This window comes from Haliotis rubra, unplaced genomic scaffold, assembly GCF_003918875.1.
Source record: "Haliotis rubra isolate DU_JTF1 unplaced genomic scaffold, ASM391887v1 Scf1062, whole genome shotgun sequence".
Lineage (NCBI taxonomy): Eukaryota > Metazoa > Mollusca > Gastropoda > Lepetellida > Haliotidae > Haliotis > Haliotis rubra.
Window position 1 is genome coordinate 1 of NW_025764962.1, and position 18,654 is coordinate 18,654.

Here is an 18,654-nt window from a genome sequence, read left to right on the forward strand (position 1 = left end):
TGCTATCAGACAGGGCGTGAACCCGCACTTATTCACTGTCTTTAACTGCGTTACTGTACTCCGGATCATTCTCTCACAACGGTTATACAAACATGAAAAGGTGCATCTGGCAGTAGTCTTAAGTTTTATCAGGAAATATTCACAAACATCCAGTGGATGCTGAAACCGTGTAAAGGTTTCGAGATCCTTAGCAGGGGATAGATGAAGACTGTTTACAATCTACGAAGTAATGATTTGGGTAATCTTTCTCCACCACAGTAACGTACAAATGAGGTCAACATTAAAGAACTTTCGTTCCTTACATGTAATTATACATTCAGGAAGTCATATGTCGTAGTGTCTGTCTCTAGTAATGTTACATTTCACGGACCAACCTGTGGCATGAGGCATGTGACTGCATGTCTGTTTGTACGGGTTAAACCTAAACTTTATTCACTGTCTTCAACAATTGGAACACATCCGATGCTTTATTCATTCTTAAAGAGAAAGGGCGATGGGGTATCTCGTGGTTAAGTGTTGGCTCGTCATGCAGGTTCGATTCCCATATGCACAATATCATGAAACCCATTTCTGGTGTCCTCCACCGTGATATTGCTGGAGTGTTGCTTAAAGCGATCTAAACAATACTCACTCACTCACTTAAAGAATAGACCTTACAAAACAGAACATTTGTAAAGACTTTATTAGGTCAACACCTTCATAACATATCCCACGTTTACACGGAGTCCAAGACATCATGGAAGGGACACATTGACATTACTGAAATATTGCTGATGATACTTCTCAGCAACATCTCGCAAAACTGCAGTGAACTTGAAATAGAATTTATAAGTATGTCCATGAGTCCCAGAGAGCTGCTTGCTGTACGTAGATGTATGTAGGTGACACTCAATGTTACATTTCATAGGACCGCCCTGTAGACATAGAAAGCATGTCCACCGATGCAGACCGACATGCTGTCAGACAGAGGGCTTGAACCAGGACTTCAGCAGTTGCCCGTCTTCCCTTCCGCTGTCTCCACGTGTGTTCAGCATGGCGAATATCTGCATCTGAGGCGAAGACTGTGACCAGCGTGCACCTCGCTACACTGACATTGCGGAAGCCCAGTCTCAGACCAGCATCTGGAAACCACCGCCCATGATGTTGAGACACCGGAACAGGGTCTCTCTGACACACGACCTTCTTTCATCTTCGGTCAGGCGGTCCTCGTCCTCCCAGTCACCTCGTCTGGGTGGCACCAGCTGAGGGACGGGGAAAAACAGCATCTTCAACATATGACACGACGGAAGTGCAAAGAATTGTGTAATTTACGCCAAATATATCATATTCATATTCATCAACTCTTTACGCCAGATATTATGAATAAAGATCAACTCAATTTGAGGATGCTAAATGTGATAGAGGACTTAAGGAGAGAAAGGAGGGTAGGGAGAGAAAGGGAAGGAAGGAACAGAAGTAGGACCATGGTAGATTAAGTATATATGAGCGGCAGTTGGAGACACCTACCTGATATCCTGGTGACCACAGCGAGCACAGCTTCTTCTTCATGCTGTGACATATTCCTCTGAAGGTTGCCAACTTGGTCCATCTTCGACCTGCCATGAACACAGCGCCTCGAAGTGCGCTCTCTCCCACAACGATAGATAAACTGGCCAAACTCTAGATATATCTCTACGTTATGTAGGAGTAGAACGGATTGTTTTGATTCGGCGGATCTATTTGTTATAATCGCTGCATACGAAACTAGAAACACGTTAACGATGTAATGCTATTTATAACTGATCCGTGGACTGTTCCGTGGACCTTTTTTCCAAATATTGATACACTTTCCGGATTCTGGGGTTGCAGAAGTTTGTCTGAACGCTGTAGTTAAACGTTTGAACATCCCCAAACACACTTAGAAACTCAAAACTACAAAGGGACTACTTTTGTATCTGTCACAGATAATATGTTATCATGTAATGTAATGTCAAAGCCATTCAGAGACTTTCAGTTCCGTAAGAATTGTAAGTATGGCCTCATGCTTCACGGATCATCATTTGACAAGGTGTAAACATGGGAAATATACTATATGAAGGTGTTAGCCTGATGAAGCATTAAAGACTTACAATGTTTTCTTCATCTTGAGTTTAAGGTGTCTCTCTTTAAGAATGAATGAAGCATGTTAGTGTGTAACGTATACATTACTCTGGAAGACAGTGACTGAAGTTCAGGTTTAACCGTTGATGCAAACAGACATGCGGTCCGCGGTCATATGTAGACAGGGTGGTCCGTGAAAATAATGTTGCCTTCAGTTTCGTTTCCCTAAAAGTTTCACGGATATAGTCACAACAGACTTCACGGATATGTTGACAGCAGACGACATAGCTAGACCTGTACCCTGTCCTTAAGGTTCCACTACACCAAATGAGAAGGACATGCGCCCTGAGCAGAGTACCGTATGTAAACATTTGAAGAGATAGAGACGTATGTGAGAGCTGTGGTTGGATGAAATAGTGTAAGATTTTTATGGTTTTAAAAGCACATCCATCCAGCAGTTAAAACCTATAATAATATTAAGTATTTAGTGCTGTCATTTTATCCACCACAACTTATGCTTATTGTGTGTACAGATATTTTCATGTAGGCGACATTTGGTGCAGAAATGGGGTTGATAATGTTCAACTTCTGTGCTGGGAAAATTAGCACGATAAGTTAATGGCGGAATTTCTGGTTTTTTTCTGTAGTTTAAAGTCAGACTGTACATATATACGTACATGGAATGGCTGTTGACAACCCTGGATGATTTAAAAAAAAATTTAACTTTACTATAGAAGTCTATGGGGAAAACATTTGGTGTTGTGACCTAAAGTCCCAGCAGCGGTAAGGTGCATGCGCTCTACGACAGACTAAACCAGTCTAATAATATACCCCCACCTAGTGTTTATCTCCTTTTATTACAATCGGAAATGCTGGGTTAAGTTCGCTAAACTACATTTGTTAACAGTTTAGTTTTGAGGTAGTATAATATACTCTTAAATATACAGGGGAACCTGAACTTTCACTTTGGATAGGAAGTATAAGCGTTAACAAACGTTTCAAAGACAGACATCGTATAGAACGCACCACCATTTCTGTTTATCAACACCCTAAACACAATGCATGGGATGCACTTACACAATGCACTAGCACCATGAATATGGTCTCTGATGCACACATTATGGGCGTGTCTGTGTCAACAGTAAGCACTATGTTATGCCAACATTTGTATAGTAGGTTTAAACTGTAAAGGATTTAATTCAAACAACTTGTCCTTCTTCAATTAAAAGTATCTCACGCTATGCTCAATCTCTGACCGCCATTAATATGTCCACAAGTCAGTTCTTTGTTTTAGTTTAATTTATTTCTTCCAAATATTGTATAAACGCACCTAACACTGAAAACGTATTTTCGATACATTTTAAACTAGGCAAGCAGTGTACACAAGGCAATCGTCTGTGTCGACAGCATAATTATTATTTGCAAACAAAGAACACACACGTGTAAGGGCGACTCTCTAAAGCTTATTACAATGCTGCTATTTAACGGAGGTTTGGCTTCGCTCCCTTATCAAGCTTCAGTAGGTTCACAGAGTGAGTGAGTTTAATGATTTTATGTTGCACTCAGCAATATTCCAGCCATATGGCGTCCGTCTGCAAATAATTCAGTCAGTACCAGGCCATCCAGTGATCAACAGCATGAGCATCTATCTGCGCAACTGGGAACCGATGACATGGGTCAACCCAGTCAGCAAGCTTCACCACCGATCCCTGTTAGTCGCCTTTAACGACGAGCATGTTTAAATGAAGATCAATTCTAACCCGGATCTTCACGGGCAGATAAGTTTACAGACAATTGTGTCATAATTGTCACCATGACGAACAGTTTCACAATACACAGTCACAATTAATGTCAACTGGTGCCATTTAGAAACAGCAATCTGATTACATGTGTTACATTTCACGGATACCTTCCCATTCCGCCAAATAGCAATGCACAGTGTTCATGATTCGTAAATAGGACATATAACATAGCGTCTCAGCCAGTCTCTGCGCTATGCGTGTGCGAACGATGCGTGCGTGTGTGTGTGTGTGTGTGCGTGTGCTTTTTATATTATTCGTTTGTGTGTGTGTGTGTGTGTGTGTGTGTGTGTGTAATGTGTGTGTGTGTGTGTGTGTGTGTGTGTGTGTGTGTGTGTGTGTGTGTGTGTGTGTGTGTGTGTGTGTGAATATAGATATTACATTTCACGGACCAACCTGTGTACATGCGGCATGTGACTGCATGTCTGTTTGTACCAGGTTAAGCCTAAATTTTATTCACTGTCTTCAACAGTGCGTTAAACCCACATGCTTTATTCATTCTTAAGAGAAAGGGCGATGGGGTAGCCTCGGGGTTAAAGTGTTGGCTCGTCATGCGGGGTTCGATTCCCGTATGGGTACAATATGTGAAGCCATTTCTGGTGTCCTCCACCGTGATATTGCTGGAGTGTTGCTAAACGCGACCTAAAAGAATACTCACTCACTCCTTAGGAATAGGCACAAAACAGAACATTGTAAAGACTTTATTAGGTCCAACACCTTCATAACATATCCACGTTTACACGGAGTCAAGACATCATGGGAGGGACACATTGACATTACGGAAATATTACTGATACTTCTCAACAACATCTCATAAAAACTGCAGTGAACTTGAAATAAATTTAAGTATGTCATGAGTCCCAGAGAGCTGCTGTACGTAGATGTATATGGTGACACACAATGTTACATTTCATGGATCACCCTGTAGACATGAGGCATGTCCACCGTGCAGACCGACATGCTGTCAGACGGGGCTTGAACCAGGACTTCAACAGTTGCCCGTCTTCCCTTCCGCTGTCTCCACGTGTTCAGCATGGCGAATATCTGCATCTGAGGCGAAGGCTGTGACAGCGTGCACCTCTCCACACTGACGTGCAGAGCCCCAGTCTCAGACCGAGCATCTGGAAACCACCGCCCACGTGTTGAGACACCAGGAACAGGGTCCTCTCTGGCCACACACGACCTTCTTTCATCTTCTGTCAGGCGGTCCTCGTCCTCCCAGTCCTCGTCTGGTGGCACCAACTGAGGACAGGGAAAAACAGCATCTTAAACATATGACACGACGAGTGCAAAAGAATTGTGTAATTTACGCCAAATATATATCATATTCATATTCATCAACTCTTTACTATGAATATTATGAATGAATCAACTCAATTTGAGGATGCTAATGTGATAGAGGACTTAAGGAGAAAGGAGGGTAGGGAGAAAGGAAGGAAGGAAGCAAGTAGGACCATGGTAGATTAAGTATATATGAGCGGCAGTTGGAGACACCTACCTGATATCCTGGCCAGGCACAGCAGCACAGCTTCTTCTTCATGCTGTGACATATTCCTCTGAAGGTTGCCAACTTGTTCCATCTTCGACCTGCCATGAGCACAGCGACTCGGAGTGCTCTCTCCCACAACGATAGATAAACTGGCAAACTCTGATGTATCTCTACGTTATGTAGGGTAGAACGAATTGTTTGATTCGGCGGATCTATTGTTATAATGACTTGCATACAGGAAACTAGAAACACGTTAACATTGTAATGCAATTTATAACTGATCCGTGGACTGTTCCGTGGACCTTTTTCCAAATATTGATACACTTTCTGGATTCTGGGGTTGCAGAGAGTTTGTCTGAACTTTGTAGTTAAACGTTTTGAACATCCCCAAACACACTTAAGAAACTCAAAACTACAAAGGGACTACTTTTGTATCTGTCACAGATATGTTATCATGTAATGTAATGTAATGTCAAAGCCATTCAGAGACTTTCAGTTCCGTAGAAGTGTAAGCATGGCCTCATGCTTCACGGATCATCATTTGACAAGGTGTAAACATGAGATATACTATGAAGGTGTTAGCCCTAATGAAGCATTAAAGACTTACAATGTTTCTTCATCTTCAGTTTAGTGTCTCTCTTTAAGAATGAATGGGGCATGTGTGTGTAACGTATACGTACTGTGGAAGACAGTGTGACTGAAGTTCAGAGTTTAACCCGTGCAAACAGACATGCGGTCACGGTCACATGTATACAGGGTGGTCCGTGAAAATAATGTTGTCTTCAGTATCGTTCCCCTAACAGTTTCACGGATATAGTCACAACAGACTTCACGGATATGTTGACAGCAGACGGACATAGCTAGACCTGTACCCTGTCCTTAAAGGTTCCACTACACTAAATGAGAAGGACATGCGCCCTGAGCGAGTACCGTATGTAAACATTTGAAGAGATAGAGACATGTGAGCTGTGGTTGGATGGAATAGTGTAAGATTTTTATGGTTTTAAAAGCACTTACATCCAGCAACAGAAACCTATATAATAATATTAAGTATTTAGTGCTGTCATTTTATCACCACGATTTATGCTTATTGTGTGTACAGACATTTTCATGCAGGCGACATTTGGTGCAGAAATGGGGTTGATGGTGTTCAACTTCCTGTGGTGGGAAAATTAGCACGATAAGTTAGCCGGGATTTGTGGGTTTTTACTGTAGTTTAAAGTCCAGACTGTACACATATGTACAGGAATGGCTGTTGACAACCTGGATGATTTAAAGAAATATACAACTTTACAATACAAGTCTATGGGAAAACATTTGGTGTTGTGTGACCTAAAGTCCCAGCAGCGGTAAGGTGCACGCGCTCTACGACAGACAAACCAGTCTAATAATATACCTCCACCTAGTGTTATCTCCCTTGTATTACAATCGGAAATGCTGGGTTAAGTTCGCTAAACTGCATTTGTTAACAGTTCAGTTTGAGGTAGTGTAATATACTGTTAAATATACAGGGGAACCTGAACTTTCACTTTGGATAGGAAGTATAAGCGTTAACAAACGTTTCAAAGACAGACATCGTATGAACGCACCACCATTTCTGTTTTATCACCACCCCTAAACACAATTCATGGGATGCACTTACACAACGCACTAGCACCATGAATATGGTCTCTGATGCACACACATTATGGGCGTGTCTGTGTCAACAGTAAGCACTATGTTATGCCAACATTTGTATAGTAGGTTTAAACTGTAAAGGATTTAATTCAAACAACTTGTCCTTCTTCAATTAAAGTATCTCACGCTATGCTCAATCTGTCACCGCCATTAATATGTCCACAAGTCAGTTCTCTGTTTTAGTTTGATTTATTTCTTATAAATATTGTATAAACGCACCTAACACTGAAAACGTATTTTCGATACATTTTAAACTAGACAAACAGTGTACTGAGCAATCGTCTGTGTCGACAGCATAAATATTCTTTGCAAACAAAAGAACACACACCTGTAAGGGCGACTCTCTAAAGCTTATTACAATGCTGCTATTTAACGGAGGTTTGGCTTCGCTCCCGTATCAAGCTTCAGTAGGTTCACAGAGTGAGTGAGTTTAGTTTACGCTGCACCCAGCAATATTCCAGCCATATGGCGTCCGTCTGCAAATAATACAGTCATTACCAGACAATCAGAGTGATCAACAGCATGAGCATCGATCTGCGCAATTGGGAACCGATGACGTAAGGTCAACCCAGTCAGCAAGCTTCACCACCCGATCCTGTTAGTCGCCTTTAACGACGAGCATGTGTTAATGAAGATCAATTCTAACCCGGATCTTCACGGGCAGATAAGTTGACGAACAATTGTGTCATAATGGTCACCATGACGAACGGTTTCTAATACACAGTCACAATTAATGTCAGCTGCTGCCATTTAGAAACAACAATCTGATTACATGTATTACATTTCACGGATACCTTACATTCCCGCCAAATAGCAATGCACAGTGTTCATGATACGTAAAATAGGACATATAACATGGCGTCCCAGCCAGTCTCTGTGCTATGCGTGTGCGAACGTGCGTGCGTGTGTGTGTGTGCGTGTGCTTTCTATATTCGGGTATGGGTGTGTGTGTGAGTGTATGTGTGTGTGTATGTGTGTGGACATGGGGGGAAGTCTGTGAGTGTGTCTGTCCCCAACTGTGTCTGTAATGATCTCTATAACACAACACTGATTCAACTCATGGATTCTCATGCCCCTTGTATCACTAGATACAGGCGACTCAGGCATGAACCACAGTGGTACAATGATCAGATACTTCTCGCAAAAACCCACAGGCGCAAGGCGGAGCGTAAGTGGAGGAAAACAAGGCTTGAAATTCATCGGCAGATGTATAACATGGCCCGTAATGAATTAAACCAGCTGATTCGTGAGACCAAGTCAAGATATTACAATGATAATGTATTCTCCAATCAGCAGAATCCCAAAGTACTCTTTGCTCATCTGTTTTCCTTACTTGGAAAGACGTCAAACACTACTCTACCTAATGTGGATGATGATTTGACTCTTGCAAACGACTTTGGCAAGTTCTTTTCTTCTAAGATTGAGAAGATTAGGCAAGAATTTTCTCCTGGAGTCAATTGCTGTAACTGGTGCACGCTTTCCAAGGTGAGAGTTTTGATTCCTTCGACCCGCTCACAGACGAACAGATTATCTGCATCATCAAACAATCAAAGGGCACAACGTGTACACTTGATCCAGCCCCTACTAAATTTGTCTTGGAATATTTTGACATTTTACTTCCTGTGTTCACTCAGATTATCAACTTAAGCTTGAAATGTGGCACTGTTCCAGGTTGCTTCAAGCAGGAAATTGTGAAACCTTTGCTGAAAAAACCTGGTTTAGACTCCACCTGTTTCAGCAACTATAGGCCAGTGTCTAATCTTCCATTCCTCTCCAAGGTACTTGAAAGAGCTGTGAAGATGCAAGTTAGTCAGCACTTGAGTAAACATGACCTCTATCACAAATTCCAGTCCGCCTATAGGTCATTCCACAGCACGGAAACAGCCCTGTTCCGTGTTGTTAATGATTTGCAGTGGAGCGTTGACATGGGGAACTCAGCCGTTCTTGTTCTCTTGGATTTATCGGCCGCGTTTGATACGGTGGATCACCAGATACTTCTATCAAGACTTCAGTTCCAGTATGGATTCAATCATATGGCTCTTCTGTGGTTTAGGTCCTACTTATCAAACAGGACTCAATCTGTTGCTGTTCGTAATGCTCAGTCGGCGGAAGCTATTATTCTTTGTGGTGTACCACAGGGATCAGTTCTCGGTCCTGTATTGTTCTCTATGTATACCAAAGAACTTGGTGATCTGCTTTGTAGAAAGCTACTAATCATCATCTTTATGCTGACGATACTCAGTTGTTTGATGGTATTACCATGGGCTATGACAACAGTTCTGACTTGACCAGAATTGAAGATGCCATTGACCATATTGGTTCGTGGATGTTCAATAACAAACTAAAATTAAATGAACACAAGTCAGAGGGTATGATTGTTGGCACAAGAAACATGTTAGTAAAATCACAACACGTTGAGTTGAAAGTTGGAAACATGGTCATTCAGCCTTCTCTACATGTAGAAATCTTGGCGACCTACTCCAACCTGACCTCTCCATGAAGAAACAGATTCTGGATCTTTGCAGAAAATGTTACTTCCATCTCCGTAACATTGGACAGATCAGACATCTCCTGTCACAGGATGCTGCGGCTGCCCTGGTGAGAACACTGATTCTCACGACTTGACTATTGCAACAGCTTGTTGGTTTGCAGCTTCACAAGAAGTCCATCCAAAAGCTCCAACAAATCCAGAACACAGCTGCCCGCATAGTTACTCTCAACCAAAACGCTGCCACATCACTCCCATCCTGTTGTCTCTTCACTGGTTTGCCTATTGAAGCTCGCATTGACTATAAGATCCTTACACTTGCTTATCAGTCCATTCATGGTATTGCACCAGTGTATCTTCAAGAACTCCTCTCTCCTTACATGCCAACAAGAACACTGCGTTCATCCTCAGCTAATCTGCTCTATGTACCAAAGTGGAACCTAAAATCATTTGGCTGCAAGTCTTACCAGAACATGGCATCAGTCAAATGGAATTCCCTCCCTGATGAACTTAAGCTGTCTCCAACCCTTGAAAACTTTAAGTGCCATCTCAAAACCTTCCTTTACAAAAAGTTCTATGGACTTCAATAATGCCTTATTGATTGTTAGCGCTATGAGCATACCTGGTGTGGAGTTTGGCGCTATATAAATGGACACATTAATATTATTATTATTAATGTCTACCAGAAGCCCACGACTGCTGCTTCAAAATGGAACATTCATGTCAGTGTTGTTATCCGCATTTCGAAATTTGCAAAGTAGAGTGACTAAAAAATATGTATAACAAGAAAGTTTACTCTTACTTAACTACAAAATTATAAACAACTGTAAGCTCCTTTTGTAACAGTTGAATGACAACAATGGAGTAATTATAACCGGTCGTGAAGTATGACGGCATATTCACTACATCATCATGTTCTAGGTATCCAGATTCTCAGTAGCCCTGTGTATCTGATATACCTGTATACATGAGGCCAGTCTACAGTGAACACAGCCATGCTATCAGACAGGGCGTGAACCCGCACTTATTCACTGTCTTTAACTGGGTTACCTTGCACGGATCATTCTCTTCACAACGGTTATACAAACATGAAGATAAGGTGCATCTGGCAGTAGTCTTAAGTTTTATCAGGAAATATATTCGCAAACATCCAGTGGATACACAAAACCAAAGTGTAAAGGTTTCGAATCATAGCAGGGATAGATGAAGACTGTTTACAATCGAAGAAAGTAATGATTTGGGTAATCTTTCTCACCAAAGTAACGTACAAATGAGGTCAACATTAAGGAAACTTGTCGTTCATACATGTAATTATACATTCAGGGAGTCATATGTCGTAGTGTCTGTCTCTAGTAATGTTACATTCCACGGACCAACCTGTGTACATGCGGCATGTGACTGCATATCTGCTTGTACATGTTAAACCTAAACTTTATTCACTGTCTTCAACAGTACGTTACACTCACATGCTTCATTCATTCTTAAAGAGAAAGGGCTTTGGGGTAGCCTCGTGGTTAAAGTGTTGGATCGTCATGCCAAAGACCCGGGTTCGATTCCCCACATGGGTACAATATGTGAAGCCCATTTCTAGTGTCCTCCATCGTGATATTGCTCAAATGTTGCTAAAAGTGACCTAAAAGCATACTCACTCACTCACTCACTCACTTTAAAGAGAGACACAAAACAGAACATTGTAAGACTTTATTAGGTCAACACCTTCATAAAATATCCCACGTTTACACGGACTCCAAGACATCATGGGAGGGACACATCGACATTACTGAAATATTACAATGAAACTAGTGACAGATGACTTATCCTTCTCAACAGCATCTCGCAAAACTGCAGTGAACTTGAAATATATTTAAGTATGTCCTAAGTCCCAGAGAGCTGCTTGCTGTACGTGGATTTATAAGGTGACACATAATGTTACATTTCACGGATCACCCTGTAGACATGAGGCATGTCCACCGTGCAGACCGACATGCTGTCAGACAGGGCTTGAAGCAGGACTTCAACAGTTGCCCGTCTTCCCTTCCGCTGTCTCCACATATACAGCATGGCAAATATCTGCATCTGAAGCGATGACTGTGACAGCGTGCACCTCTCCACACTGACGTACGGAAGCCCCAGTCTCAGACCCAGCATCTGGAAACCCCCTCCCACGTGTTGAGACACCAGGAACAGGGTCCTCTCTGACACACACGACCCTCTTTCATCTTCTGTCAGGCGGTCCTCGTCCTCCCAGTCCTCGTCTGGTGGCACCAACTGAGGACAGGGGAAAACAGCAACTTCAACACATGACACGACGAGTACAAAGAATTGTGTAATTTACGCCAAATATATCATATTCATATTTATCTTCCGTGTGGAATATATTCTAACGTTCACCTTCTATGAGAAATCTATTCTAGGCTACCCCACCGCCCGCAATGTGATAGTATGCGTGAGTCTTAAAATTATGAAGTCACCAATAACATAGCTTTCTTTCCCTGAGAATCTGAATTCCAAGTGTGAATGGAATTTGATTGGTAACTTTACATGCCATCTTAGGTCAGCTTTCTACTATGAATATTATGAATGAATCAGCTCAGTTTGAGGATGCTAATGTGATAGAGGACTTAAGAGAGAGGGGGTAGGGAGAAAGGAGGAAGGAAGCAAGTAGGACCATGGTAGATTGGTATATATGAGCGGCAGTTGGAGACACCTACCTGATATCCTGGCCAGGCACAGCAGCACAGCTTCTTCTTCATGCTGTGACATATTCCTCTGAAGGTTGCCAACTTGTTCCATCTTCGACCTGCCATGAGCACAGCGCCTCGAACTGCGCTCTCTCCCACAACGATAGATACGCTGGCAAACTCTGATGTATCTCTACGTTATGTAGGGTAGAACGGATTGTTTGAATATCCGCGGATCTTTTGTTATAATGACTTGCATACGAAACTAACTTTGTAATGCTATTTATAACTGATCCGTGGACTGTTCCGTGGACCTTGTTCCAAATATTGATACACTTTCCGGATTCTGGGGTTGCAGAGAGTTTGTCTTAACGCTGTAGTTGAACGTATTGAACATCCCCAAACACACTTCAGACACTCAAAACGACAAAGGGGACTACTTTCGTATTTGTAAGGAGTTTAATTCAAACAACTTGTCCTTCTTCAATTAAAGTATCTCACTCTATGTTCAATCTGTCACCGCCATTAATATGTCCACAAGTCAGTTCTCTGTTTTAGTTTAATTTATTTCTTATAAATATTGTATAAACGCATTCTAACACTGAAAATGTATTTTCGATACATTTTAAACTAGACAAGCAGTGTACTGAGCAATGGTCTGTGTCGACAGCATAATTATTCTTGCAAACAAAAGAACACACACGTGTAAGGGCGACTCTCTAAAGCTTATTACAATGCTGCTATTTAACGGATGTTTGGCTTCGCTCCCTTATCGAGTTTCAGTAGGTTCACAGAGTGAGTGAGTTTAGTTTTACGCCGCACTCAGCAATATTCCAGTCATATGGCGTCCGTCTGCAAATAATTCAGTCAGTACCAGACAATCCAGTGATCAACAGCATGAGCATCGATCTGCGCAATTGGGAACCGATGACATGGGTCAACCCAGTCAGCAAGCCTCACCACCCGATCCTGTTAGTCGCCTTTTACGACGAGAATGTGTAAATGAAGATCAATTCTAACCCGTATCTTCAATGGCAGATAAGTTTACAGACAATTGTGGCATAATGGTCACCATGACGAACAGATTTTAATACACAGTCACAATTTATGTCAACTGGTGCCATTTAGAAACATCAATCTGATTACGTGAGTTACATTTCACGGATACCTTCCCATTCCCCCAAATAGCAATGCACAGTGTTCATGATACGTTAATAGAACATGTAACATGTCGCCCCAGCCAGTCTCTGCGCTATGCGTGTGCGCGTGCGTGCGTGCGTGCGCGCGTGTGCTTTCTATATTCGGGTATGGGTGGTGTGTGTGTGTATGTGTGTGGACATGGGGGGAAGTCTGTGGGTGTGTCTGTCCACAACTGTGTCTGTAATGTCCACCAGAAGCCCACGACTGCTGCTTCAAAATGGAACATTCATGTCAGTGTTGTTATCCGCATTTCGAAATTTCCAAAGTAGAGTTACTAAAAAATATGTATAACAAGAAAGTTTACTCTTACTTAACTACAGAATTATAAACAACTGTAAGCTCCTTTTGTAACAGTTGAATGACAACAACTAATTGTAATTGTAACCGGTCGTGAAGTATGACGGCATATTCAGTACATCATCATGTTCTAGGTATCCAGATTCTCAGTAGCCCTGTGTATCTGATATACCTGTATACATGAGGCCAGTCTACACTGAACACACCCATGCTATCAGACAGGGCGTGAACCCGCACTTATTCACTGTCTTTAACTGCGTTACCTTGCTCGGATCATTCTCTCCACAACGGTTACACAAAAATGAAGAAAAGGTGCATCTGGCAGTAGTCTTAAGTTTTATCAGGAAATATGTTCATAAACATCCAGTGGATACACAAAACCAAAGTGTAAAGGTTTTAAATCATAGCAGGGATAGATGAACACTGTTTACAATCGAAGAAAAAAATGATTTGGGTTATCTTTCTCACCAAAGTAGCGTACAAATGCGGTCAACATTAAGGAAACTTGTCGTTCATACATGTAATTATACATTCAGGAAGTCATATGTCGTAGTGTCTGTCTCTAGTAATGTTACATTTCACGGACCAACCTGTGTACATGCGGCATGTGACTGCATATCTGCTTGTATGGGTTAAACCTAAACTTTATTCACTGTCTTCAACAGTACGTTACACTCACATGCTTCATTCATTCTTAAAGAGAAAGGGTGATGGGGTAGCCTCGTGGTTAAAGTGTTCGATCGTCATGCCAAAGACCCGGGTTCGATTCCCCACATGGGTACAATATGTGAAGCCCATTTCTAGTGTCCTCCATCGTGATATTGCTCAAATGTTGCTAAAAGCGACCTAAAACCACACTCACTCACTCACTCACTCACTTAAAGAGTGACACAAAAGAGAACATTTTAAGGCTTTATTAGGTCAACACCTTCATAAAATATCCCACGTTTACACGGACTCCAAGACATCATGGGAGGGACACATCGACATTACTGAAATATTACAATGAAACTAGTGGCAGATGACTTATCCTTCTCAACAGCATCTCGCAAAACTGCAGTGAACTTGAAATATATTTAAGTATGTCCTAAGTCCCAGAGAGCTGCTTGCTGTACGTGGATTTATAAGGTGACACATAATGTTACATTTCACGGATCACCCTGTAGACATGAGGCATGTCCACCGTGCAGACCGACATGCTGTCAGACAGGGCTTGAAGCAGGACTTCAACAGTTGCCCGTCTTCCCTTCCGCTGTCTCCACATATACAGCATGGCAAATATCTGCATCTGAAGCGATGACTGTGACAGCGTGCACCTCTCCACACTGACGTACGGAAGCCCCAGTCTCAGACCCAGCATCTGGAAACCCCCGCCCACGTGTTGAGACACCAGGAACAGGGTCCTCTCTGACACACACGACCCTCTTTCATCTTCTGTCAGGCGGTCCTCGTCCTCCCAGTCCTCGTCTGGTGGCACCAACTGAGGACAGGGGAAAACAGCAACTTCAACACATGACACGACGAGTACAAAGAATTGTGTAATTTACGCTAAATATATCATATTCATATTTATCTTCCATGTGGAATATATTCTAACGTTCACCTTCTATGAGAAATTTATTCTAGGCTACCCCACCGCCCGCATTGTGATAGTATGCGTGAGTCTTAAAATTATGAAGTCACCAATAACATAGCTTTCTTTCCCTGAGAATGTGAATTCCAAGTGTGAATGGAATTTGATTGGTAACTTTACATGCCATCTTAGGTCAGCTTTCTACTATGAATATTATGAACGAATCAGCTCAGTCTGAGGATGCTAATGTGATAGAGGACTTAAGGAGAGAGGGGGATAGGGAGAAAGGAAGGAAGGAAGCAAGTAGGACCATGGTAGATTAGGTATATATGAGCGGCAGTTGGAGACACCTACCTGATATCCTGGCCAGGCACAGCAGCACAGCTTCTTCTTCATGCTGTGACATATTCCTCTGAAGGTTGCCAACTTGTTCCATCTTCGACCTGCCATGAGCACAGCGCCTCGAACTGCGCTCTCTCCAACAACGATAGATACGCTGGCAAACTCTGATGTATCTCTACGTTATGTAGGGTAGAACGGATTGTTTGAATATCCGCGGATCTTTTGTTATAATGACTTGCATACGAAACTAACTTTGTAATGCTATTTATAACTGATCCGTGGACTGTTCCGTGGACCTTTTTCCAAATATTGATACACTTTCCGGATTCTGGGGTTGCAGAGAGAGTTTGTCTTAACGCTGTAGTTGAACGTATTGAACATCCCCAAACACACTTCAGACACTCAAAACGACAAAGGGGACTACTTTTGTATTTGTCACAGGTTTGTTATCATATAATGTAAAGTAATGTCAAAGCCATTCAGAGACTTTCAGTTCCGTAAATTGTAAACATGGCTTCATGCTTCACGGATCATCGTTTGACAAGGTGTAAACATGAGATATACTATGAAGGTGTTAGCCTAATGAAGCATTAAAGACTTACAATGTTTTCTTCATCTTGAGTTTAGTGTCTCTCTTTAAGAATGAATGAAGCATGTGTGTGTAACGTATACGAACTGTGGAAGACAGTGACTGAAGTTCAGGTTTAACCCGTGCAAACAGACATGCGGTCACGGTCACATGTGTACAGGGTGGTCCGTGAAAATAATGTTGTCTACAGTATCGTCCCCTAACAGTTTCACGGATATAGTCACAACAGACTTCACGGATATGTTGACAGCAGACGACATAGCTAGACCTAAGGACATGCGCCCTGAGCGAGTACCGTATGTAAACATCTGAAGAGATAGAGACATGTGACAGATGTGGTTGGATGAAATAGTGTAAGATTTTTATTGTTTTTAAAAGCACATCCATCCAGCAATTAAAACCTATAATAATATTAAGGATTTAGTACTCTCCCTTTTATTACCACGACTTATGCATATTGTGTGTACAGATATTTTCATGTTGGCGACATTTGGTGCAGAAATGGGGTTGATGTGTTCAGCTTCCTGTGCTCGGAAAATAAGCACGATAAGTTAGCCGGGATTTGTGGGGTTTTTTTACTGTGTGCATGGAATGGCTGTTGACAGCATGGATGATTTAAAGAAATATACAACTTTACAATAGAAGTCTATGGGAAAACATTTGGTGTTGTGTAACCTAAAGTCCCAGCAGCGGTAAGGTGCGTGCGCTCTACGACAGACAAACCAGTCTAAAAATATACCTCCACCTAGCAGTATCTCCCTTATATTACAATCGGAAATGCTGGGTTAAGTTCGCTAAACTGCATTTGTTAACAGTTTAGTTTTGAGGTAGTGTAATATACTGTTAAATATACACGGGAACCTGAACTTTCACTTTGGATAGGAAGTATAAGCGTTAACAAACGTTTCAAAGACAGACATCGTATGAACGCACCACCATTTCTGTTTATCACCACTCCTAAACACAATGCATGGGATGCACTTACACAACGCACTAGCACAATAAATATGGTCTCTGATGCACACATTATGGGCGTGTCTGTGTCAACAGTAAGCACTATGTTATGCCAACATTTGTATAGTAGGTTTAAACTGTAAAGAATTTAATTCAAACAACTTGTCCTTCTTCAATTAAAGTATCTCACTCTATGTTCAATCTGTCACCGCCATTAATATTTCCACAAGTCAGTTCTCTGTTTTAGTTTAATTTATTTCTTATAAATATTGTATAAACGCACCTAACACTGAAAATGTATTTTCGATACATTTTAAACTAGACAAGCAGTGTACTGAGCAATGGTCTGTGTCGACAGCATAATTATTCTTTGCAAACAAACGAACACACACGTGTAAGGGCGACTCTCTAAAGCTTATTACAATGCTGCTATTTAACGGATGTTTGGCTTCGCTCCCTTATCGAGTTTCAGTAGGTTCACAGAGTGAGTGAGTTTAGTTTTACGCCGCACTCAGCAATATTCGAGCCATATGGCGTCCGTCTGCAAATAATTCAGTCAGTACCAGACAATCCAGTGATCAACAGCATGAGCATCGATCTGCGCAATTGGGAACCGATGACATGGGTCAACCCAGTCAGCGAGCCTCACCACCCGATCCCGTTAGTCGCCTTTTACGACGAGAATGTGTAAATGAAGATCAATTCTAACCCGGATCTTCTTGGGCAGATAAGTTTACAGACAATCGTGGCATAATGGTCACCATGACGAACAGGTTCTAATACACCGTCACAATTAATGTCAACTGCTGCCATTTAGAAACAGCAATCTGATTACGTGTGTTACATTTCACGGATACCTTCCCATACCGCCAAATAGCAATGCACAGTGTTCATGATACGTAAATAGAACATATAGCATGGCGTCCCTGCCACTCTCTGCGCTGTGCGTGTGTGTGTGCGGGTGTGTGTCTGTGTGTCTGTGTGTGTGCGTGCGTGCGTGCGCGTGCGTGTGTGTGTGTGTGATTTCTATATTCGGATATGGGTGGGTGTGTGTGTGTATGTGTGTGGACATGTGGGGAAGTCTGTGGGTGTGTCTGTCCACAACTGTGTCTGTAATGTCTACCAGAAGCCCACGACTGCTGCTTCAAAATGGAACATTCATGTCAGTGATGTTATCCGCATTTTGAAATTTCCAAAGTAAAGTTACTAAAAAATATGCATAATAAAGAAAGTTTGCTCTTACTTGACTACAGAATTATAAACAACTGTAAGCTCCTTTTGTAACAGTTGAATGACAACAACTAATTGTAATTGTAACCGGTCGTGAAGTATGACGGCATATTCAGTACATCATCATGTTCTAGGTATCCAGATTCTCAGTAGCCCTGTGTATCTGATATACCTGTATACATGAGGCCAGTCTACAGTGAACACAGCCATTCTATCAGACAGGGCGTGAACCCGCACTTATTCACTGTCTTTAACT

General features: G+C 42.0%; 2 protein-coding genes across 4 annotated transcripts; both read right to left on the bottom strand.

Annotated features, from left to right (window-relative positions):
- Nucleotides 1-11,385: 11,385 nt before the first annotated feature.
- LOC124278680 lies at nucleotides 11,386-12,363 on the bottom strand. Of its 2 annotated transcripts, none has more exons than XM_046714460.1 (2): nucleotides 12,244-12,363; nucleotides 11,386-11,800 (listed from the first exon to the last, which is right to left on the bottom strand). In XM_046714460.1, exons 1-2 carry the CDS (start codon nucleotides 12,337-12,339, stop codon nucleotides 11,462-11,464), a joined length of 435 nt encoding a protein of 144 aa, XP_046570416.1. In that variant the 5' UTR covers nucleotides 12,340-12,363; the 3' UTR covers nucleotides 11,386-11,461. The 2 variants fall into 2 exon arrangements, with proteins under 2 accessions (XP_046570416.1, XP_046570410.1); XM_046714454.1 differs by having other exon boundaries at nucleotides 11,386-11,823; nucleotides 12,244-12,356.
- Nucleotides 12,364-14,659: 2,296 nt separating this feature from the next.
- Nucleotides 14,660-15,757, bottom strand: LOC124278697. Of its 2 annotated transcripts, none has more exons than XM_046714478.1 (2): nucleotides 15,638-15,757; nucleotides 14,660-15,190 (listed from the first exon to the last, which is right to left on the bottom strand). In XM_046714478.1, the coding sequence occupies exons 1-2, from the start codon at nucleotides 15,731-15,733 to the stop codon at nucleotides 14,852-14,854; spliced, it is 435 nt and encodes a 144-aa protein (XP_046570434.1). In that variant the 5' UTR covers nucleotides 15,734-15,757; the 3' UTR covers nucleotides 14,660-14,851. The 2 variants fall into 2 exon arrangements, with proteins under 2 accessions (XP_046570434.1, XP_046570428.1); XM_046714472.1 differs by having other exon boundaries at nucleotides 14,660-15,213; nucleotides 15,638-15,749.
- Between the last annotated feature and the right edge of the window lie 2,897 nt (nucleotides 15,758-18,654).

Bases quoted from the DNA above. Each gene is read 5' to 3' on its own strand.
- LOC124278680 (XM_046714454.1), bottom strand. From the start codon at position 12,325: ATGGAACAAGTTGGCAACCTTCAGAGGAATATGTCACAGCATGAAGAA. The intron at 11,824-12,243 runs GTAGGTGTCTCC...CATGTGTTGAAG, and splicing joins GTGCCTGGCCAGGATATCAG to TTGCTGTTTTCCCCTGTCCT.
- LOC124278697 (XM_046714472.1), bottom strand. From the start codon at position 15,719: ATGGAACAAGTTGGCAACCTTCAGAGGAATATGTCACAGCATGAAGAA. The intron at 15,214-15,637 runs GTAGGTGTCTCC...CATGTGTTGAAG, and splicing joins GTGCCTGGCCAGGATATCAG to TTGCTGTTTTCCCCTGTCCT.